Raw genomic sequence first — 25,302 nt, 5'->3', positions numbered from 1 at the left:
ATGTAAAGCAATTGCCGCAACAAGAAAAACAAAAAAAGCTCAGAAACCACCTTAGCCAGCAGACACTTAAATTCTTTCCAAGCAGATAGACAAGGTAGTCATAAGGGTTTAGAATACAGACTTGTTTGGAATATAGACTCCTTTGCAAAACCTCATGGAGGAAAAAGGTGAAGAATTATGAGCAGTAGCACTTCATAAAAGAGTAGGGTAAGGGAGTAAGGGGCTGGGAAAAACAAGTCTGTAGAAAGCTTGGTGGAAATCCAATTAAAGCTAGATCATTGCAAGAACATTAAAAGATTAAACTAGAGGGTAAGAAAGAGATTAACAATAGAAAAACCTATCAACACTTATTAAATAATTTTTTTTTATCAGTTAAAGTGTTGGGCATAATCTCAAGATCCCTGGTGTATGGTAAGGCACTAGGAAATGGAAATAGTATTTTTTAAATAAAGATGGGAAAAGTTATTGGAACTAAGCAAGTATATACAGAGAAGGTTCATGTGGAAGTAATATGGTTTTGCTGGTATTAAAGGGATCAGTTCTTCAGACATCTGAAAGAGGAGAAGATACCAAATAACGATTAAAAATCAGGCACTCAATTACTACTGGAATGGGAAAATCAATCATGTCATCAGGCATTTGTTATGAGCCAAGCACTGTGCTAAGGACTTGGAATACAACTACAAGCAAAAAATAGTCACTGCCCTCAGAAGTTTACATTCTAGTGAGAGAAGACAACACATAAGAATACATAAATGGTTGAGGTGAAGGGAAAGATGAAGGTACCTGATTGGTAGAGATTGAGGGCGAGGGAGAGAAAGTCCAGAGAGTCATAAGTACAGCTCTGAGGAATGAAGACCGGGTTGTCATGGGCATCCTCCTTAAATATAAGGTTCTGTTAGGAACTATTTTCTTCAACAAAATCTTTATGATAATGACCTATACACATATTAACAAGAAGAGAATAGGAAGGAAGGTTTTCACAAAGGATATTATACAGCAGAGTACATCTTTACACATTGACTAAAATGTGGAAAGAATACCAGAAGCTAATGTTTTGATTGTTTATTGACTACGAAAAAAATTTTTGATTCAAGTAAAGCCAAATGTAGCCTTAGGCTCTGCATTTCCCATCCAAATATTAAAAAATTAGGCAAGATTCTTAGATGGACACAACAGATAAACCTTGTTTGATAATCTTTTGAATAGAAATATCAACTGAGGTATAAAACAAGCAGATCAATGCTCAAAGGACTTTATTATTATCATGGATGATGTCTAATACAAAGTCTAAATGCAAGATGGATTGTCTACAGAAGATGAGGTCCTTGAGATGCCCTCCTATTCGCAGATAGCAATGTACTGATTGAATCAATCCCCTGAACATTGCAGACCCTCCTAAATAAGAGTCAGGAGCACTCAGAAGCATTCAACTCCATAATTCTCACAGGAAAACCAAGGATGTGACAAAGATTTATTGTCTATATTATGATATGCAGTTTGATGGCCAACTTATAAAGTCAAATAATCAGTGCATATAGCAGCTTTCCATTCAAAGCCCTTTGGGACTAGAAAGGACAAAACAAACCAAAAAAAAGTGCTGTTGAGAGGTGATACCCAAGATAAGTAGGAAGTAGTAAGAGTGCAACTAGATACACAGGATGAGTTCAGGCCGGATGAACTATAGCCTCCTGTGCTGAAAGAACTTCCACACGTGACTGCTTTTCCACTATCTGTGATCTTTGAAAAGTCATAGAGAACATCAAGGTTTCAGCTGTTTTTCAGTCATTGTTTGACTCTTCATGACCCCATTTGGGGTTTTCTTGGCAAAGATACTGGAGTGGTTTGCTATTTCCTTCTCCAGCTCATTTTATAGATGAGGAAACTGAGGTAAACAGGGTTGAGTGATTTGCCCAGGGTCACAGAGCTAATAAGTGTCTGAGGCCAGATTTGAACTCAGGTCTTCCTGATTCCAGGCCTAGTGCTCTGTCCATGGTGCCACCTAGCTGCCCACAAAGAACATCAGGAAAGGGCAAATAATCATCCTTATTTTCAAAAAGAGGAAAGAGAACGGTGTCTTCAAATTGTTAGCTAGTGAGGTTGTGAGTCTGACTTTGATGTCTGGCAAAATTCTAGGATGTATATTCAAAAGATCCTTAGTCAGGCACTTTTCAGATGAAGAAATCAAAGCTATCTATAGTCATATGAAGAAGTGCTCTAAATCACCTTGTATTAGAGAAATACAAATTAAACAATTCTGAGATATCACTTCACACCTATCAGATTGGCTAATATGACAAAAAAGGAAAATGATAAATGTTGGAGAGGATGTGGGAAAATCGGGACACTAATGCACTGTTGGTGGAGTTGTGAACTAATCTGATCATTCTGGAGAACAATTTGGAACTATGCCCAAAGGGCAATCAAACTGTGAATACCCTTTGATCTAGTAATACCACTACTAGGTCTGTATCCCAAAGAGATCATAAAAAATGGAAAAAGACCTATATGTCCAAAAAGATTTATAGCAGCCCTTTTCGTGGTGGCAAAATACTGGACGGGGATGCCCATCAATTGGGGAATGGCTGAACAAGCAGTGATATATGAACATAATGGAATACTATTGTATAATTATTGCTGTTGTAGTTGCTTGTCCTTCGTTCTTGAAGAAGACCATGCCATCAAGAAAGTGAGGCCATAACTTGCAAATGAATTGGATTTCAGTAAGGAAGGGCTGTGCAAAGTCACCAGCCTCACTTTCTCCTCCAGAGCCATCTGGGTCCAGTGGCAAGATATAGATCAGGATGACTGGAGATAGCTCTCTATCGTGCAATAAGAAATTATGAGCAGGCAAATTTCAGAAAAACCTGGGAAGACATGTATGAACTGGTGTGTATCAGCAACACCGTGTGATGATCAACTATGAATGACTCAGCTCTTCTCAGCAACACAATGATCCAAGACAAATACAAAGGACTCAGGAAGGAAAATGCTATCCACATCTAGATAAAGAACTGACTCTGGACTCTAAATGCAGATTGATTTTCACTTACTTTATTCTTTTTTGTGTTTTTTTTCTTTTGATCTGTTTCTTCTTTCACAACTGTGACTAATATGGAAATATGTTGCACATGATAGCACATGTATATCCTATATCAAATGCCTACCATTTTTGGAAGAGGAGAGGGGAGAGAGGGAGAAAAATTTGGAACTCAAAATCTTGTAAAAATGAATGCTAAAAATTGTCTTGACATGCAAATGGAAAAACATAAAATACTGTTTAAAAAAAAAAGATTGTTAGTGGACTTCTAGAAGAGGAAGCAGTGATCAAAAAGAAACAGTCTGAACCCTTTCAAGAAACGGTCATGTCAGAATGACCTTGTTCCTTTTTTTGATAGACTGATCATACCAGATTAGTATAATGTTGTAGCTATTATTTACTTATATTTTCACAAAGAATTTGGCAAAAAAGCTCTCATTGTATTCTTATGGAAAGGATGGAGAGATATGAGCTAGATAACAGTATAGTCCAATAATTCAAAATCCCAAACCTTCACTAATGAATCTTGCACCTAGTTTCAGAATATCAACTTTGCAAATTTGAGATGGGAGAGGTGTTGGCTACACAGTAGTTCATCTGACAAAGGTGAAAGCACAATGTCAATCAGCAGGATGATATGGCAGTCAAAAAAAAGTAACGAGATCTTAGGCTTCATTAAAAGAAATATGAGGTCTAGGACTAGGGAGGGTGTCTGGTCAAAACACATCAAGACTATTCCATTCAGTGCTAGGGTGCCATATTTTAGGATGGATGATGATAACCTAGAGGCTAGCCAGAGGAAGATAACTAGGATACCGAGGGCTTTTTAGTGGATGCCATGTGAGGCACAGTGGAAGGAACTGAGTCTGTTTAACCTGGAGAGGAGCAGGATAAGGAGGACATGACAATTGTTGAGAGATTGAGCTTCTTCTGCTTGGACCCAGAGGGTGGAACTGAAGTAAACGAAATAGTAGAAGGTATAAAGAAGAAAAATTAGAGCTTGACATAAGTGGGGGACAAAACTCCACACTAGAGTCATCTGAAGGGGAACTGGAAGTAGGAAGTAGTGGGCTCCTAATCCCTGAATGACCTTTTGCCCAGCTTGTTGTAATGGCTTGTTCACGCATGAATTGGATTAATTGGCCTCTGACGCCTCTCCCAAAATTAAGATTTTGTGACATATTGGACAGCTATTTGGCATAGATGGTCTATGGTCCCAGAATTCAATAAGGAAATGAGAGCAAGGCTGTGGTTGGGAAATGATACAGCCCTTTCAAATCGCTCCCTGAAATAGAAGCCCGTCTTTTTAACACCAGTGTTACTTGGCTGATACTATTTAGCTGTGAATCATCAGATACCACAATCTTCAAAGCAACAAAGTGGCAGGTGATCTAAGGGGCAATGGAAAGATGTGTGGTGGGCAAAAATAGACCACAGCATATTGCCAGAGGAGAACTACGTGCAAAAGTATCATCAAAGAGATGTGTGACTCAAAAAGAGGATAGGCTGTTTATGTAGTTTGCCATAAGAGGACGAAAATTTGCACATTGCAATGGTATCCACACAATGTTAAGAGACATTTCTGCTAGGAGTCAGGCTCCTAGGACATTGAGTACATCTATAGAGGATTTATGGGAGGAAATGGACAACAGCCATAGAGGTTGAAAAGGATTGGGATAGATGGGATGTAAACTGTACCAATGAAGTGAGAATGAACATCGATTAGATCACAGACCAACTGAAATACTGATAAATTGTTTACTCCATCGTCATTGACGATAAAGACCATTCAGTTGACTGAATGGGATGTAGACATGGTAAATGTTTAGGACTGTTGATTTTTAGTTATTGCATTTTGATATATTAAATGATATATAAAATATAACTATATGATTGTCAGCATTTGAAAATGATATCTGCATCTGCATGGCACACATTTTTTTATAACATAGTCTTTTCTGTTCATTTTAAAAAATAAGTGGTATATTAGTTAAAATATAGAGAGATCAATCAATGGAACAGATTAGATTGCCCAATTATGCAGAAGTAAAGAGACACAGTAGCATCGAATTACATAAACCTAACAACCTTAGTTACTGGGGTAAGGACTCAGTATGTGATAAAAAAAAAATTGCAATGAAAACTGGAAAACTGTCTAGGAAAAATTATGACCAGCATCTAACACTAGACACCAAGATAAGCTCCGAATGGATTCATGACTTGGGCCTAAAAAGTTGGCATCATAAGCAATTTAGAGGAGGAAGGAAGAAATTATCTTTTTGATCTATGGATAGGGAAAGAGTTCATGACTGAAAGGGTAGAGAGGATCAGAGAAGATAACTTTTTGCACAAAAAAAAAACCAATGCAGTTAAAATTAGAAGTGAAACAACAAACTGGAGAAAAAATCTTTGCAGCCAGTTTCTCTGATAAAGGTCTCATATCCATGATATACAAGAAACTCATTCAAATTTATAACTATGAGAGCCATTAAAAAAAGTATTAGAGCAATTCTTTAATCAATAGTCAAAGGATATAAACTGGCAGTTTTCAAAGGAAGAAATCCAAGCTATTATCAACCACCTGAAAAAATGCTCCAAAACATTAATAATTATAAAGACCCAAATTAAAGTAACTCTGAAGCTGGAGGTACTTTAGGAAAACAGGCACACAAATACACTATTAGTGGAGCTGTGAATTTGTCCAGCCACTCTAGAAAGAAGCGTGGAATTGTGCCCTCTAAATTATTAAGCTGCACATGCCCTTTGACCTAGCAATACAACTATTAGGCCTAAATGCAAAACCAAAACAAAATAACAAAGCAAAAACAAAAACAAAGAAAGGGGAAAAGGACCCGCAATTACAAAAATGTCTATAGCAGCTCTTTTCGCAGGTAAAGAACTGGAAACTGAAGTGGTGCCCACCTATTAGGGAATGGCTATTGTAGCATATGAATGTAAGGGAATATTTCTGTGACATATGACATGATAAAATGGACAGTTTCAGAGGAAACTGTGAAGACTTCAATGATTGAAGTGAACAGAATGAGGAGAACAATTTATATAAAATGACATTATAAAAAAAAAACAGCTTAGAAGGACTCTGGAACTCTGAATAATGCAATGAATGATAAGCCATGATTCCAAAGGACCAGAAATGAAGCATGCTACTTCCCACCATCCATCAGAGAGGAGATGAACTTGAAAAAGCAGAATGAAACATAAATGATTGAATATGGGAAATGTGAGAATTTGTTTTGCTGGGCTATGTGTATCGTTGTGAGGTTTTTGGGGGTTTTTTTAATCTTTCAACTAGGAGGGGCAGGCAGAAGGAGAGAAAATAAATGCTTATAAAATTTTAAAATTTTATTGAAAAAAAATTATTAGCAACTATTATGTTTGTGAAAGGTATCATGCCAAAATAGATAGAAAGGTGGCCTTAGAACCAGAAAGACGTGAGTTCTAGTCTGTCCTCTGACATGTAATAGTTATGTGACCCTGGGCAAATCAGTTAACCTCTCTGTACTCTATGCAATTTTCTAAGACACTAAGCTGTGGAGAAGATGCCAACCTGCATTAATAGCAGGAGTTTCCTCATCCAGGAGTTTTCTTTAATCAATGAAATCACAGGTCTATCCTCTCCCCCTATTAGTTATTGTTATATGTTAAAATATACACTTATAAAAAGATCATAGCAAGTTATTTTTTAAAATAACACAAGGATTTTAAAAGAAATCCTATGGGACTTATTAATATAATTCCATGGACTTATATTAAGGTCTTCTCTGAAGAATCGTCAATTAGAATTTATTGATCTGGAAGCTGTATTCCAGTTGTCATCCATGATTTCTCTTCTATATATTTACTTAATACTTCAAAATAACCATGATTTCATCCATGCAGATATTTCCTTCACACATATTATAATCCCTTCATGTCTTAGTAGATGGTCTGTGTGAATTTCTTCCATCAAAGTAATTCACTAACTGGTAATGAACCTTCTGTTCTCATTTTTAAAAATTCCATTTTATTTTATTTTCAGTTCTGAATTCTCTCCCTCCTACAGCCACCTCTCCCACACGTTGAGAAAGCAAGGAAAACAAAACCAATGAGTAAAACAAATTCCCACATTAGCCAAGTCCCCTCTCCTGCTCCCCACCTCCCTCCCAGAATATATGCTTTGATCCATTCTTTGAGTCCATGACTTCTCTCCATCTAGAGTTCAATGTAGCTAACTTATAGTCACATGCCTTTCTGAACTTAGGCTGGGCCCCTTCCCTCAATTCGCCCAGCTGCCACCTGAATTCAGGTCCTTATTACCTCCTGCTTGGACTAATGCAATAGCCCTCTGACTGGTCTCCCTGACTCATCTCCCCCTTCTCCTCTCTATCTTACACATGGCTGCCAAAGGAATATTCCTAAGAAACAAAGGCCAGACAATATTATTCCCCCACTCAATAAACTCCAGTACCTCCTTCTAGTCTTAGTTTTATTTCTCTCTTTCACCACATGCTTTGGTCTAGACAAACTGACCTATTTGCTTTTCCTCACAAATGGTGCTCCATCCCCATGCATTTGTACTGGCTGTTGCCAATGCCTAGATTAGGCTCCTTCTTCACTCCCTCCTCTGAGAATCCCTTGTTTCTGTCAAAACTCAAACTAAATGTTGCCTCCAGCATGAGGCCATTTCTGATCCCTTCAACTCTTAGCATTTCTTCCCGTGTAATTAATTATCTTATATATATATATATATATATATATATTTGGATGGGGCAATGGATAGAGCACCAGGCTTGGAATCAGAAAGATCTGACTTCAAATATGACCTCAGATATTTACTAGCTGTGTGACCCTGGGCCACTTAACCTTTATTTGCCTCAGTTTCCTCACCTGTATAATATGTTGGAAAATGAAATGGCAAACCACTCCAGTATCTTTGCTAAGAAAGTCTCCTGGACAAAAGTCTACAGGGTCATGTAGAGTTGGACACAACTGAACACCAACAACAATATATTTGGTTGTACTTAAATATGTATATGTTACTTCTCCCAATTGAATGGAAGAGGCTATTTCATCTTTGTCTTTGTATCCCCAATGTCTATCACAGTGCTTGGCATAGAGTGGGCATTTAATAAATATCTGTTGATTGACTGACTGGTTGGTCTTTGATCAAAAGACTTTCCAGGCTCATATTTGAGGACTTTTCATCTCAGTAGTCTATTAGTCATGGGCCATTGGTATAACCTTTGAGAACTCAAGACCACCTCCATGCCACAATGAGGCAACTGAGCAGAACCTTAGTGGAAGTTTAAAAACTTCTAGCTGTTTATTTCAGTGTATAAAAATATCTATATGTATTGTATATATGTACTACACATATACACACATATATGTATACATAGATAAATGCAATATGTGTGTATGTGTATAAATACAACACATCACCAGAAGGTTGACCCCAAGGTGATGAAGGATTTTTTTCATTTCTTTTTTTTGCCATAGTAATTCATACAACCTTATGAAGGTATGAAGGAATGGTGACCTGCATTGCTAAAAGTATATAAGTATTTATGGCTATTTATGGAAAATGTAATTTCACAAGTTATAATGATAATGGCTAACATTTATATAGCACGTTAAGGTTCGAAAAGTACTTTACATATTTTACCTCATTTGATCATCTCTATAACTGATCACCAAATAGGCATCATAACTCTGTTGAAAATGCTTTTAATTTTTTTTAATAGTTGATGATGAGAACAAAGATAAATGAAAGGAGTAAAGCTTCCTTTTTTTAAATGGCATTTCAAAAACATTTTGGAATTAAAATAATTTAGTTATTTCTAAATGCTTCAAATTAACTTATTGAAATATCAGATTTTCTACAATTTTCCTACTAACGTCACGGCTACAAGAAATAACAAGGTAAAGTATAATTTCAAAAATGTATTCTTTGGCTAAGATGCTACATGATCCATGGATTAGTTTCTGGAAGAACTTGTGAATACTAGCAGGGAAGTCATACGTACACAGCATCCTTGAGACAGGTGGACAGCTTGTGGGTAGGAACCCTAAAAGTGGGGGAAGGGCCTGGCAATTAGACAAATTTCATCCAATCCTATGTCAGCCAGATGTCCTATTGGGGAGAGGAAAGCAGATGGGTAATGATAAAAGATGCTAACTCCTCACCCTCTGCCAGAGGGATCTCAGTAGCCTGCTGAAAACACAAAAATAGGTGGGATTCTTGATAAGCACTACCACAATAAAGGGAATGGCCATTTTAAGAATACTTAAGTGGTATTCCTCTTTCCCTAGTGACAGTTTCTCCATCTTAATAAAGCCAAGTGGCCATGTAGGAAGGTCCTTCCCAGAGACCAGTTCCCCTTCTCCTCCCTTTCTCACACAGGCATTCTGTTTCATTTGATCCAGCAACTAAATTACACCATCATATTTTTGGTTTTTTGGTCAAAATACTATTGAGGTTCCCTTAAAGTCTCTGAAATTCCTGTAGTTTCTGTCATGTTTGCTTCTGGGCTTGTTACTCTGTTCCAGCGTTATAGTATTACTTCAGTCATTGAGTTTAGAAAGTACCTTTCAAAGGACCCTATTCACTGCGAAATTTTTCAATTAATTCTTAAAAATTAAGTCCTTCAAAAATCATCTTTCTTTAATATTTTAAAATCTTGGATTTCATCGGTCTGAAGGCCTCCTCCATCAACATAAATCATCACTCCTCCATACTGTAGTAGACTGTGTTCAGGAATAGCTGTAGCCAAAAGAATTCATCCCATGGGGCCAAATCTCAGAGATGCCCAATCAACATCTTTTCTGTCTCTTTCCTCAGCTCTTTCTAGAGGATATAGTACAAAGCCGAACTTTGTTGAGGGATGTTGTTTCATTACTCATCTTACACATTAAGTAATTGATTCAAAAGACATTTAATAGAGAGACGAAGAGCAGCAAAAGGAAATAATGCCAACTACACTCACTATAACAGGGAGGGAAATGTACACCTGAGTTTCTGGAAGCTTTTCAAAAGATTTCATTTTGCACAGCAAATACAGAGTGTGGTCCCTTCCTTTAGACTGGGAAGAATCTGGCAATGTCACATTATAACCTTTTAAAAAAAGAAATGGCACATCCGATGACAGGTAGATCTGACAACCAACCTCATAGAAACTGGACTGTTTCCTTTCATTTGATCTCCCATCTTGAGATAATAATGATAATAATAATGGAATAAAAATATTAATATATAGAATTTTTATAGTGCTTTAAGGTTTACCAAGTGTTGCATTATATTATCTCATTTGTTCCTCACAATAACTCTGTGAGGTAGGTGCTATTATTATATCTACTTTTCAGATAAGAAAACAGAGGCTAAGAGAAGGTTAAGTGACTTGCTCAGGGTCATACAGCTCATAATTGTCTGAGGTAGGATTCAAACACAGGTCTTAACTCCAAGCTCAACAATACTCTGCATTATTCCTCCTGGCTGCCTAGTTGAGTATGATTATATCCTTTCATGGGAGGCCCAAAATCTTCATGGATCAATTATAACATTTGTGGACATTAAAAATGAGTAGATACTGAATTATATAAAATTCAGGGGGAAAATATGAACTAAAAAGTGAGGGATGTTGCAAAGAAGTTAGTTATATCTGGTAGGACATAGAACTATATGACTTCTGAGATCCCTCCCTCTTTAAGATTTCTCTGATTCTATTTATATTCTCCATTCTCAAAGACCACCAGCCTAAAACGTCATGTTTTCTGGCTAAAATTTTATTTTGCAATTCCAAGACCACTTAAGATTTCAAAGAACAAGATGTACTTAATCTCTTTAAGGAGGGTAATAGCTTAAAATACGTTCCAATTTTAATATAGAAAAGGAAATTCTTAAGAAAGAAATTCAGTTCCTTGGGATTCAGGGTTAGTGCTAAACACACACACACACACACACACACACATACACACACACACACACACACACACTGCAGGGGAGATTCTAAGATAGTCTACACTACAGGAGTTTTTAACCTGGGGTCTATGAACTTACTTTTTAGAATTTTGTTTATAAGTATATTTCAATTTCATATTTTATTTTAATATAAAAATATTTTACACAAACAAAATCAATGCAGCCAAGATTAGAAGGAAAGCAGAAAACTGGGGGGTGAGGGAGGGAATTTTATGGCAAGTGTCTCTAATAAAGGCCTCATTTCTCAAATATATAACAGAATTAAGACCAATTTATAAGAACATGTGGCATTCCCAATTGATAAATGATCAAAGGATATGAAATGGTAGTTTTCAGAAGAGGAAATCAAAGCTATCTATAGTCATATGAAAAAATTCTCTAAATTTCTATTGATTAGAGAAATGCAAATCAATACAACTCTGAGATACCACTTCACACATTAGATTGGCTAATATGACAGAAAAGGAAAATGATAAATGCTGAAGATGTAGGAAAATTGGAACACTAATGCATTGTTGATGGAGTTGTGAACTGATCCAAGCATTCTGGAGAGCAATTTGGAACTATGTCCAAAAGGCTATAAAACTGTGCATACCCAGCAATGCCACTAGTAGGTCTGTATCCCAAAGACATAAAAACAAAAAGGAAAAGGACCTATATTCACAAAAAATATTTATAGCAGCTCATTTTTTGGTGGCAAAGAGTTGGAAATTTAGGGGATGCCCATCAACTAATGGCTGAACAAATTGTAATATATGATTGTGATGGAATACTATTGCGCTCTAAGAAACGATAATGGGATGGTTTCAGAAAAAATCATGAGAAGACTTATATGGACTGATGCAAATAAAGTGACCAGAACCAGAAAATCATTGTAAACAGTAAGGGCAATATTGGAATGATGATCACCTGTGAAAGACTTAGCTACTTTGATTAATATAATGATCCAAGACAATTCTGAAGGACTTATGATGAAAAATGCTATCCACCAAAAACTGATGGAGTCTGAATGCAGATTCAAGCATAATTCTTTTCCTTTTTTTTTTTTGCAACATGGCTAATATGGAAAATGTTTTGCATGATTTCACGTGTATAACTGATATCACATTTCTTGCCTTCACAATTGGTAGGGGAGGGGTAGGAAGGAAAGAATTCAGAACTCAAATATTTTAATGTTAAAAATAAATGATAAATTTGACAATGGGAAAATATATTAATAATTATATGTTATAAAATATTTCAATTAAATTTGTTTCATTATAATCTTATTGATTTATTTAAAATATTATTTCGAAAAGGGGTCTATAAGCTTTACCAGACTGCCAAAGGGGTCCATGATAAAAACAGCTAGCATTTATTTAATATTGAGGCTTGCAACGTACTTTTACATGTATTTTCTCATTTGATCCTCACAAAAAATCCTTGGAGGTTGGTGCTATTATTATGTCTATTTTACAGATGAGGAAACTGAGGCTGAGAAAGGAAGTGAGCTGCTCAGGGTTATACAGGTAGTGTCATCGGGGGGGGGGTTATCCTGATTCCTTGTCCAGGACTTAGTCCACTAAACCACTACAACACCATACACACACACACACACACACACACACACACACACACACACACACACACACACACACACACACACACACACAACTACAGCAGTGATCTTTACCTCCATCCTTGAGAAAGGACCGGATTTCACATTTTCATTCTCAGAATTGGAGCACAGAATACTAGGAGCATCTGTGTATTAACAGGTTTTAATGGGGCTCCGGAATGTAGGCTTATCAGGATTACCCCAGAGATCAGAACAGCTGTGAAAGGTTAAATACTATTTCAAAAACTGTGACTACAGCTGCTAATGATAAATGGGCAAACTTCAGAGTGGTCACCATTTTTGTTGTTGTTGTTTACTTGCTTTTTTAAAACTAAGAGTGATCTTTCAACAAAGAAGTTTTCCTAAAAATAGCATCCTAAGTCCTAAGTGATGACTTTTACAAGTTTTCCAAAAATCAAAACCTGAAACCAAACCAAAGGATATTCTAGGCTCAAAACTTTTAAGTCCTTATCATCTACAGAGAATTAGAAACTTTGTGGACTGAGCTTCTGGTTTTTCTTTTCCCCCCAATTGATAAGTTTAAATAAAGCTGGTTTTTAATCAAATGAAAATGTCTGTTGAGTGCCAGGGGTGGGTGGGGGTTGGAACTGGCAAATGTGTAAGAGTTTGAAAAAAAACCCTATATAAATACATATATATATATATATATATATATATATACACACACACACACACACACACACATTATATATACACATAAATATATATATACATATATACATACATATATATATATATATATATATATCAATGACACACTTTTAAGTTTAATTTGCATTATTACCATTTTCTCTTTTACTTTCTTAAACCTAGACAAGCAATAAAACAATCAATGAAGCACTGATTTTTAGCCTTGGGGATTTCTGAGGTGTAAATGCTCACATTGAAAACTTAACAATCAGCCTCCAGCACACGCGCAGCTTTTCTAGTGTACAACTGGAGATTGGAAAATTTGAAATAGTTTTATTTATTTAGAGCTATCCAATATTAAAGCAGGAGTCTTTAGCAATTGAATTGGAAATTAAAACTACTCCTTATGAGGTTAATTATTTATCCCTGTTGTTCTCTTCTCACCCAGAAACACCCCTTGGCAATGCTGCCCCCCTGTCCCTTTTGATTAGTTCCTTCCAACTTGCCATTTAAAGGAGGGACTCAAGCAGTCCATCCTTCATTCCTCTCCCAGCTAGCCTTCTGACTCTGGCCTTTGTCCCCATATGGGTACCTTCTCTCCACTTCCACCCCAGCGCTTTTCAGCTCCCTCCTTTAGAATATCTGCTTCTTAAGGGCAGGCTTTTTTTTGTTGTTGTTGCTTGTATTTATAGCCTCAGAATTTAGCACAGCACCTGGAACACAGTAAGTGCTTAATAAATGCTTGTTGCCTGCCCATTTGTGAGATGGTCTGGTCCTGGCTGGGATGTATATTAATGACATTAACCTTTCTCAGATAGCTTCAACATGTTTCCAAACTTCAACCGGTTTCATTCATTGGCACCAGCTTTACAGTAGCCTTCTTATCAACTTAAGGTTGGTTAGTGGAGGGCTAGTGGGGCATCTAGGAAGCCAGTGGCTAGAGTACTGGGCCTGCCCAGAGTCAGGAAGAACCATCTTTGTGAGTTCAAATCAGGCCTCATACACTTACGAGCTGTGTGACCCTGGGCAAGACAGTTACTCTTGTTTGCCTCAGTTCCTCATCTGTAAAATGAGCTGGAGAAGGAAATAGCAAACCATTCTAATATTTTTGCCAAAAAGCAAACAAACAAATAAAAACCAAATGAGGTCACAAAGAGTTGGACACAACTAAATAAAAAAGTGTGGTAGAGTGGGAAAGAGTGATTGTCTTGGAGTCACAGGGCCTCAGTTTCCTTATCTGTAAAATGAGGGAAGTACAATGAGTAACCCATTTCTAGCTCTAGATCTATGACCTACAATCCTAGTGACAAAAAACCAGAAGTTTCTGATTTAGAGAATTTTCATGCAAAGTTTGGGTTAGTTTTTTAGAGGGGAGGGGAGAAAAGAACCTTAGGGAAAAAAGATTCATTCTATGTTTAGGTCTTATGTCAACTCAAAATCTCCAAGTGAAACACAAACAAACCTACATTTTACCTTGTCTTGTGAAGAAATGATACAAACCACCCTATTTCATATAATTTCCTTTGGAAACCACAAATTGCTTACTGTCAGCCAAAATCTAGAAAGTGAATAGTTCTGTTGAAACCTGGAGCCAGATTCACGTGGGGTGAGTGTGAGTGTGTGTGTGTGTGTGTGTGCGCGCCTGCATGTGCACGTGTTTTCACATTTGTACAATGCTTTCTTATACAGAATTGCTACCACATACACAGCCAGACTTGTGAGCAAAAATACTGTGGTCAGGGATTAGTATAAGAAAACATAAGACCTAAGTATTCTGCATGTTTTCCAGAGAAATCCCTTAACTTATAGATCATCCTAAAAGCCAGGCTTTAAATCCATTTCCTCTAGTATGAATGAATAACTTTGGCCTGAGATCTCCATTAGCTTCAAAGAAGCAGAGCAAATGCTAATACGGTTAAAATGGACTATTTATTAAGATACTGAAAAGCTTTAAAAGCAGAGAAATGGTACAAATTAGGAAGCAAGAATATTTTGTGACCATCAGTTGAAACTACTTAAGCAGCTGCATATTTAGTGCATCCCCCAAGTGGCTTTACTCTAGGACTCTTTGTTTGACCTTGGACAAATCATTTCTCTTTCTAAACTTTAATTTCCTCATTTATAAGATTAACAAGTTGGGATTAGATGATCACCATGGTCTCATGCAGCTCCCAAACTCTATTATTCTATTCTGTGATAAACTTCCCAAGGTTTTCTCTACAATAAAAGCTGCTCTAATATTTAATGAATGAGAATCTTCAGCCAATTTGATAATTATATATATTTAATGCACCATTTCTTCTTATCACTTATGAGTCAAGAACACAAATAGAAACCAAATAACAGGAGAGACAGAGGAAAGGTGGTCCCTTTTTGCCTTTTCAGTGCATGATCTGTCTGTCCCTGCAAAAGGTTGTGTGTTCTGTGGCAGGCGAGGCAATGATATTATATTAGGAAAGAGGTGTGGGCAGGAAACATGATATAGCTCTAACGTCTGCTCTAGTACCCTTCTGATCCTTTCTTTTCTCTGCTTGCTTCTTGGGCCTGACAAAATGATGGAAGGGAGGCTTCTGGGCTGAATGTGAACTCTGATTGGATGTGGTCATAAGGAAAATTATTCTTAGCAACTTTGATATCTTGTTCGCTAAGTTGCTTCCATTTCCCTCTATAGGAGAGATTTTTAGCCTGGGATCCACAAACTCATTAAAAAAATTTTATAAATATATTTCAAAATAACTGATTTCATTTGTAGTTCTAGGCATTCTGTTTTATGCATTTTAAAACATAATTCTGAGAAGGGGTCCATGGGCTTCATCAGATTGCCAAAGGGGTCCAGACACACAAAGTACTTAAGAACCCCTGAATTACAGAACAGGACACAACAAATGTGAGACAGCATGTTAGCAACTTAAAAATAACACGTGATATGTTTACTTGTCACATATAACTCTCAATTCTGAGATCTAAAGAAAGGTCTCAGTAATGTCCAACCAATATCTATTCATAAAAGCATCAGGGCCCATTAGAGTGTTCTGAGCACTCCAGCTAGTGATTTTTTGGATTTCTATTTTGAGAAAAAAGAACAAGGGCGTCTTCCATAGAGTGACCTTGGCACTCAAACTTCCTCTCTTCCTTATAAGCACATCCTTAGTTGGCTGAAATTTAGAAACTCTCACTTTAAAAAAATTTTTTTTAAGAACTGAATTTCCTAATCTCTGCCATTTTCCCACATTTAACTATTATAAGACAACTATTGTAAATATTATTAACTATTATAAGTAAATTTCCCATTACTAACTGTGGTAATGCTTTGAACTTTCTGAAGGACTATATAAAATTTAAATGATTTTCACAGATTTTTTTTTGATAAGCTTCCTTTGAGATGGCCAGAAGTAGACTACCTAGCCAGCATTTATGCAGTTCTCTAAGGCATGCAAAATGCTTTACATGTGTAACCTCATTTGATCCTCACAACAACCCTACCAGGTATGCGTTATTATTACTCCCATTTTACAGATGAGGAAAATGAGGCTAAGAAAGCCTAAGTGACTTGCCCAGAGTATCTGAGGCAGAATTTGAATTCAAGACTCCCTGACTCCCCAGCACCCTTTGTAATACCCACTTTGCTCCTTCTTATAGATGGCAAATTTAAAAGTCAAGTGAATTCCAAGTTTCAACTAAAATCGAGGATACCTAATTGACAATCCAGTGTTCTTCACTATTAGGCTCTATTCTATTCAAACAGAGTATTCTCCAACTCTCTACATATTTGATTGTTCTAACAAATCAGAACATTCACAAAGCTACATGTGGGAATTCTGTAGAAGTAGGGTCCCCACATAATTATGAAACACATAAAAATATAGTGGGAAGCTTCCAACTAATACTCTAGCATCCTCATATGGGACAGTGAGTGTGGTTATGCTCTAGTTTTGAATGTACAAGAAATGCATGGGATTCTTAAAGAAACCACAGATGAAACAAAATCAATCTCCACTCGTTTAAAAAAAAAAAGCTAAACCACCCTGTCATTTTAAATGCTGCCAGTAGACCCAAGGAGGAACTACTTGGCCCTTCTTTCTTCAAGAGTGGTTTTATTCTATGGCAGCAATCCAGCAAATCTCAGAGCAATTTTATGTTTTTCAAAAGAAACAAGAAAAGTTGTCATGCCCAGAGAGTTCTGAGAGTGGACATAATCCTGGTCTTCGCTAACTTTGCTTCCTGGTAACATAAACTTAATTTTCAGTGAAGCAAAATTCCATGAGCTTAAATCCTAGGTTACATATGGTTCATAATTATTTTGAGCTATGAATATGTATGTGTATACATCTAGAAACATGATTTTTGCTCTGAGAGGCAGAAAGAATAATAAGAGGAAGGTCACACTTGAAAATGTGCTTCCCTCTTCTAGTAAGTCCAAGTATGTAAGTAAAATGAATAATGAGAGAAAGGGTGAAAAAAGAAAGACTCTGCAAAGTATGAAAACAGTCAAGAGCATGACAGTCTTTGAAAGAAGTAAAGTTGAGAATCACCCAAAGGGCAACGGAAAAACCCAGCATGGTCTATGAGCTGGAAGAATATTACAAGGAAGGACAGGGAAGAAGTGATATGAAGGATGTCATAGGAGAAATGGGTGAACAAACAAAGAAAGTGGCTGCCTCAGTTATTTATTCGTTATGTGACCTTGGTTAAATTTCCTTATCTGTGAAAATGATGGTACTGGATTCATGGCTTCTAAGGTCCCTTCTAACAACTACAAGCCTATAATTCACTTTTATCCCCATCATGTCAAAAGATGTGAGGAAAGTCAACAACTCTTTGGATGGACTCCACAGAGTGAATTTATAAAAAGGAATGGAAGAGTCAAACAGGACAGATCGGCATAGATGAATTATGATCTAATTGCACTGTAGGAGGGAATACTCACAGATGACTGGAGCCTCATTTAAAAAAGAATAATTCCTTAATGTGAAAAGTACTAGATATTACAATATCTTGAGTTTCTACAATTATTTCTCTCTGCAGTAGACATGAAATCAGGAAGACCCAAGTTCAAATCCGGCCTCAGCCACTTAGCTGTGTGATACCAGGCAAGTCTCTGAAGCCCGCTTAGCCTCAGTTTCCTCCTTCGTAAAATGGGGATAATAATAGCACTTACATCCCAGGGTTGTTGTGAGGATCAAATAAGATAATATTTATAAACTGCTTTCCAAACCTTATAGCACTACATAAATGCTGGCTATTATTATTGCTACATAAGGGTTTCATATTCAAAGCAATGTTCTTAATTCTTTAATCAATAGGTAGAACAAATTACTGTGTTCTCTAATATCAAGATAATAAATATATGCACATGCAACTGAACAAGGATGGAGGATGAAAAGGTGTGGAAGTCCAATTGTACCCATTTACCTAGCACCATGATAGGGTCTTACAGCTATTTTTGTGGGCCACCCACATTCTTACTCTCAGACATTTTTCTAATACTTCAAAAGGGATGGAAGAGATACTGAGCAGACTGTAGCTGAAGATGTGGCAGACATCCAGAACATGACATGTGATGGATTGTTACTTAACGGTGCACCTCAGAGGAACACCAGCTCAAACTTACATTACTATGATACTTATGATAACTTGTTTAGGACTAATTTTTTAACATCTCCAATGGAAAAATTAATAAAAATTAGAATATAATTTCTGACTGCTCCTAAAGATTTTTTTTATAAGGGGCTATCATGTCCCCAATAGCTGTTAAGAATATTATCACAGAAAGACTTGCTCAAAACCAGCATGGATTCTTCAACTTTACATTGTCATTGTGATTGTTACAGGACTTTGAAAATAATTCAAGTGCAGAAATTCTAAGTTAGGGGAAAAGGGACATTGGAAAGAAGAATTGTAGAACAGCTGGAGATGCCACCTCTGGCATTCTGTTGTGGATGTGGTAGCCCTACAAGGGGCACATGGCATTCTCCACTTAGAATGCTCCAACAGCACATTTTAGCTAAAGCGACATGTACTCCTAACTCCTCTGCTTTCCCACTGGCGCTCTGCCTCAGAGTAAGGCTCTCTCCCCTCCTGCTCCTGGGCATCCTGCCAATGTGGCTGCTTATTCTGGGTGGAGCTGAGGAACTATATTCATCCAATTTGCCACTGGGATTCACAATGGAAGTTCCCTGGAAATGGAGCTATCAGCAGGGCAACAGGAAATCATTGCCACCCCTTGAGAGAAACTGCACCAGCTGGCCACCCAGGAATAGAGGGAGAGTTTGTTGCTGCCAGCACCCTCTCCCTCCTCTTGCCAAAATAGGGTGCCTCTGAGGTCAACATCTCTGAGTTAGAGCCTTGCAGAAGAAGTTTTCTTATCTGGCCCTATGCTAGAAGGCCACAAAACATCCCCCAGCACCTTTCTCTGTTTCGGTCACCATCCCCTCTATTTCATGTTGATAAGGCATAATATTATTACTGCTTTGCCACACCTACTCTTTAAATATCCTGAATATACTACAAAATAAGCCTAAATAAGTAGTCTCATCAGCATGAGTAAGCCTCATCACAGTCTCTCTCCACTAAGACTTAATAAAGGCACGAAGTTGAAACCATCCCAGAGCTTAAAATTGCTATGGAAACACCTAGCTTTTGTGCACAAAGTTTGCTTTAATACTTCACTGTCACTATACCTCTAAGAAGGGATCCTTCCTTTCTAATTCTGGCCTCCTTGCTTTTCAGTCCTTTAACTGATCTGTCTTCTGAATTATAGCTACAGAGCACATTTGCTACCAAATGCTAATCTGGCATTGACAAATTTCCAGGGTTGGCATGCCCAATCCAGTCCTCTTAAGTCTTGGAGATAGTCTAGGGATCCCTGTGCTCAGGTGAACAATTCTGTGATCATCATTTAGATAGCTTGGTTTATGGAGTGGGGATTCCTAGCTTTAAAAATTTTACATTAAAGGAATAATGTTGTAATCCTGAATTTGATCTTCCTCAGCTTGTGTGATATAATCTTAAATTTGACCTTTCTATAATTTTTTTTATGATCATGGAAAAAGGGAAACCAATATCTTGACTAGACACAGATTAGATGGCTTTGATTTAACAGTATAGAATTAACTTGGAATTGGTATTTCTTTTAGTTGCTATGAAATTTGATTTGTGTTGGGTGAGCCATTCAGATTGTACTGCATGGCTTCAAGAACATGGTTGTTTTTGTTTTTGTTTTTTTCCTAAATGTGCCACCTTACATTACACAGCAGCTGAGGCAAATACTGTATCATAATCATCAGGTTCAAGGTTTATTTAATGTAAATACAGTCTAGACTCATTATCTTGCCCCATCTTGAAGCCTGGAGCAATGAGAAGCAAATTTGATGAGAAAGCAAAAGCTAGAAATATTAGGGACAAACAATTAAGTGGGAAGTCCTGGGTGGTTTTCTATGAACAACAGAATTGGCATCATAACAAAGGTAGGTCAGGTTGGGAAAGGGCAAGATAAGGAATCCGAGACTGTACATGAAAACTTAAACATCAGACCTGCACGTGCCAAGCCCTGTTCAGTAATAAGCCCAGCACTGTATAGAGTGAAAGCCATTAATGACTGTGAAAAGCCCCTCCTCCCAGGTGGCTAAAAGCCCCAGCGGTGACAATACTCACGCTGACACTGTCCCCATGACTGGCGAGCCCAGCCCCAGCAGCAATCAATTCTACTGCCATAGCGGCATAGTCCAATGGAGGACACTATTTGCCTGGGCCACCTATGAAAAAGGAAGAAGAAAAGAAAAACCAGATAAATACATTTTGAAGATTAAAAATAGCTCCATGAATTTCTTAGAAATAATATAGCATATATCTCTCTGCCAAGCCTGTCATCTACGGAAATTTTAAAAACCAAACTTTCAGGTGGATGAGAGTTAAGCTTGCTTTCACAGTAATATTCATTATGACCTAACTCCCACAGCAAAAACTCCAAATAGGAGGTAATCCCTCTCTAGAAGCTAAAACAAAGTCTTGTATACTCTGTGCCCAAAGTCATAGGTTAAACCTTGTTCCTAATGACCTATTACCAATCACAAACAAAATTAAAGACTTTGATTGATTCTACATAAACGATTAAACACCAATAATAAATCTGCCAAAGCAATGAATAAAAATAATCTTTACTTTCTGTCTTATATAAATGCGGGGGGGGGAAGAAAAGAAAGATTATCTTTCCCCACCCTGGATATAGTGAGAATAAGATAGTAGTGATTTGAAGAGATTCCTTTTAAAAGCTCAATCTTAGCAACAAGACAAAAAAGTTTACAAAAATTTTCACCATAATTGTCTTGGAGATAATTGACTAGCTAGAAAGAAACAGAACATTCTCTTTTCTGTCAATAATCTTTACTGTTTTCCTTTATGCAGTGTGACAGAGTAGGTTGTAGAACGATTGCCTAAGAGTATAAATGGAAAGGAGTCTGAAGACTTAAGTTTGAGTCTTCCTAGCTCTGCCTACTTACCAGCCATCTACTAACCAAGAGGCTCAGTTTTCTTCTCTACAAAAGGGCTTGGAGTGAGGGAGACCTGAGTTCAAATCTAACCTCAGACACTGTGTGTGTGTGTGTGTGTGTGTGTGTGTGTGTGTGAGAGAGAGAGAGAGAGAGAGAGAGACAGACAGACAGACAGACAGACACAGAGAAAGAGAGACAGAGTTACTTAACCTATGCCTGCCTCAGTTTCCTCTACTGTAAAATGGGGGATAATAACAGTATGTACCTCCCAGGGTTGTGAGGACCAAATGAGATAATAACATTTGTAAAGCACTTAGGCACTTCCCTTCCTTTATCTGGCCCAGCTGTTCTAAGGATCAGATGAGATAAGGAACATGAAAGAGCTTTATTAAAAAAAACTCTAAACTCTTAACTGTCATGTACTATTATAAGATGCTATTATTAGTAGTACAAAGCTAAAAATAATAAACTGAAAATATTTCATCATATTTTGACAGGTAAGGATACACAGTAGGCACTTAACAGAAGGCCACAGCTCATTGATTGATTTTCATTTTATATACACTCTTCCTTTGGACACTTTTTTGTTGTTGTTGTTAATGGTTTCTCCAGCTAAACTTAAGGGATTTTCAGATATATACATATACATGTATATATGTATAAGTATATATATGGTCATGCCTATTTCTGATTTTTTTTTTAAAGGGTCCATAAGATTTCATGCACATATGTATTTGATAAATTCCTAACTGGAATCGGAAGTGTAAAAACTGCATTGAAATTGTCTATATTGGACGCGGAGTAAAACAGAACGAAGATATTTAGTCTATTTCTACTGCTAGAAATGTTCGCTTTACTGTCCCACCAAAAAGTCCCCCAAACTTTCTATTTCCCTAGGCCATGAATATAGACCAAGTGGCTGCACTTTTTTTTTCCTTCAAGTCTTCTGAACTACCCCCACCCCCACCCCAGTCCGCCTCCTTTCTCGGTAGGAGCAAGAAAGCAAACCCAGCGTGACAGGTTCCTTCCAAGACTGCACAGGTAAACCAGGTGTGGAGTGTTTCTTTAGGGGGCAAGCAGGGAAGGGGGTAAAGAGGCGGGGTTCAAATTCCAGGAGCAGCTAAACCAGCCTAAGAAGAGGAGCCCTGAGGCTGTGACCCTCTCAGAGGCGCCCAGGGCGCCAGACACCCTTAGCTGATTCACCTGGAATACAGATCCAAGCAGCGGCTTAATCTGTTCGCCGGCTGTCCGGAGTTAACTAGGCGCGCGCACAAACACACGCCGATCGGGCCCTGTCAAGAAGGGGCTCCCCGGCGGCTTCAACTGCGGGCGAGCCCGACAGCTGTTCCCGACCCGCTGGAGGGAGGGCGCAGCCTGCAGGAAGCAGTGCGCCCCAGCTGAGTGACAGCGCGCGGCCTGAGGAGAGTTGTTCAAACCTGTCAAAGCACGCAGATGTCGGGTCCCTGTTAGGTGCAACACGCATTATTCAAGTACACAACACACACTCCCCGGCCCCAACCTCATACCCCTGGTTCTTTCCCCCAGGGAGACAGTGTCCCTTCTCCCATATTTTCGGGACATGCTTTCAGCCTCCAACTCTCCAGAAGAGGAGAAAGAGGGCCAGAGAGCGCGGCATCTTCACCAGAGCCCTCAGGCTCTTCCCCCGCTAGTCCGAGTGTACCTGGGACTCTGACAGTGCCAGGGAGGGATTTACTGGGGGCTACTCAGAAGTTTCCCCTTCGCACGGTACAGAGTCGTGAAAAGTAGACTAGCGACCTAGGGAAGCGAGACGGTCCGGGATGCATCTACTTGTTCGGAACGCTCCCATACACAGGAGATGAAAGCATAGGCTTTTTTTTTTAGTTAGAGCTCACAGGCTGGGATCTTTCCTCGCCAATAATCTCTCCCCCTCTCCCAAATGGGGGCGGGGGAAGAGATGTAACCGAGGGAGGGTCGGACGCCTTGCAGCCCGCGGCCGCCACCCGACCACCAAGTTATTTGCCCCGCACAGGTGGCTGTCTCGTTCCTTCAGTCCTTTTGGTGAGAAAGGCTTGCAAACTACCACAAGGTACTTCATGGATTTCTCTTTCCCCAGCTCGGGTCTGTACCAGGTCTCGACCTCAGCCAAGGCTTTAACAAACGTCTCCTTGACCCAAGTGGAGAGCCGAGAAACACTTCTCCCCCAGCCCCAGTCCCCTGCCTCCTGAAAGCTGCCGTTCCCTTCCACGGGGTTCGGCTTACCTTCCATTGAACTCCGACGCAGCCTCCAGGTAGAGCGAAGACGCGAACACCAGTGCCAGGAGTAAATCCATGTCTGGAGAGAGTGTAGACTAGTTGGGGCTAGAGCAACGCAGAGGAGGTAGCAGCAGCAGCAGCGGCAGCGAGGGGAACAGGTTGGAGGGGAGGAGCAGAGCTGACAGTTGGCGGGGCCGCCGAGAAACGCACGCTCTTTCCTCAGCCCTTCTCCCTCTCCAAGCTGCCAACTGCAAGGGGTCCCCCTCCCGCAGCTACTGGAGCTCGGGGGACAGAAGCGTGGAGGAGAGCAGCCTGAACCGCTCTGGCCAGGCGCCCGCAGCCCCTCTACGGTTCTCTCCTGGAGAGAGGGAGGCGCTGCAGGGGGGGAGGGAAAGAAGGAGGGAGGGATAAGGAGAGAGAGGGCAGACGAGCCGCCACAGGGGCGGGGAAGGGCGCGAGCCGACGCGTGTGCCTGGCCTCCTTCCCTGCTCCCCGAGAGCTCAGAACGAGGGGGAGCACGCACAGGATCTCCGGGAGAGCCCAGAGCGCGAGGAAGCTCTGCAGGGGACTGAGGGGGTCAGGGAGAGTGAACTACTGGGACATGGGAAGCAAAGGTGGAAGCCTAATGAAATGAGGAGGAAGCTGAAGCTAATGGTGAGCCAGGAAGGGGAGGGGAGCCGCCAAGTAGCAGGGAGAGGTATGCGCCGTATGCACAGCCTGGAAGAAGGGGTTGGTGCAGGTGAGTTCTAGTCGGGAGGGGTGTGTCTTGGAGAAAGCAGGATCAGCAGGCGAAAATGCGGATCCGGGGAATGCATTCAAGTCTGCATGACTTGAACAGAACCGGCGAGAGCATATTCCAGGAGTCGCTTATCCCCGGGCTATGGCTTGGCTCATTTTTTCTCCCAAAGGAAATAAAATACCAAGCCTTCTAATAGAGGTTTGAGTACCGTCCTATTGGATTGTTTTGAGCTTGTTCAACTTAGCTTCATGTACATGAAGAAGACTGGACGAGAGTATCTCTTCCTGCCAGGGGCACATACTGACCAAAGATGAATCGTGTAGCATCTTCATTATCATTTTATTATTGAAAGGGTGGAAGATTTCCATATTCCCCCCCATTCAAAAAGTACCAAAACACAGTCTATAATCTCACAAATTCCAAAGGCAGTAATAGAAACTCTATTTCATTTGGAATGTTTCTGTAAATTAAAAAACAAAAACAAGTGTTTTGAGATTCCCAAGACTTTGCAAAATCTGAAAAAAAAACCTGTTGCTGGATAATTTTACCTTCCTTATCTCTCATTTTGTCTAA

At 39.0% G+C, this 25,302-nt stretch overlaps 1 protein-coding gene across 8 annotated transcripts in view; it reads right to left on the bottom strand.

Annotated features, from left to right (window-relative positions):
- NPNT (nephronectin) overlaps positions 1–24,905 on the bottom strand; it is a 112,989-nt gene extending 88,084 nt beyond the window's left edge. For 2 of the 8 annotated variants that reach the window (XM_020974751.2, XM_020974754.2), the window contains exons 1-2: positions 23,997–24,885; positions 20,920–21,020 (exon numbers count right to left, since the gene is read on the bottom strand). In XM_020974751.2, the coding sequence (XP_020830410.1) occupies positions 20,920–21,020; positions 23,997–24,067 (172 nt within the window). In that variant the 5' untranslated portion in view covers positions 24,068–24,885. Of the gene's footprint in view, positions 1–20,919; positions 21,021–23,996 lie in introns of all 8 variants that reach the window. The other 6 variants (XM_078148984.1, XM_020974750.2, XM_020974752.2 and 3 more) reach the window with 6 other exon arrangements.
- Positions 24,906–25,302: the final 397 nt, after the last annotated feature.

Source organism: Phascolarctos cinereus, unplaced genomic scaffold (assembly GCF_003287225.1).
Source record: "Phascolarctos cinereus isolate Bilbo 61053 unplaced genomic scaffold, phaCin_HiC Scaffold_9;HRSCAF=440, whole genome shotgun sequence".
Classification (NCBI taxonomy): domain Eukaryota; kingdom Metazoa; phylum Chordata; class Mammalia; order Diprotodontia; family Phascolarctidae; genus Phascolarctos; species Phascolarctos cinereus.
The sequence above is the reverse complement of the archived record's forward strand: the minus strand, read 5'-3'. Positions and strand labels throughout refer to the sequence as shown.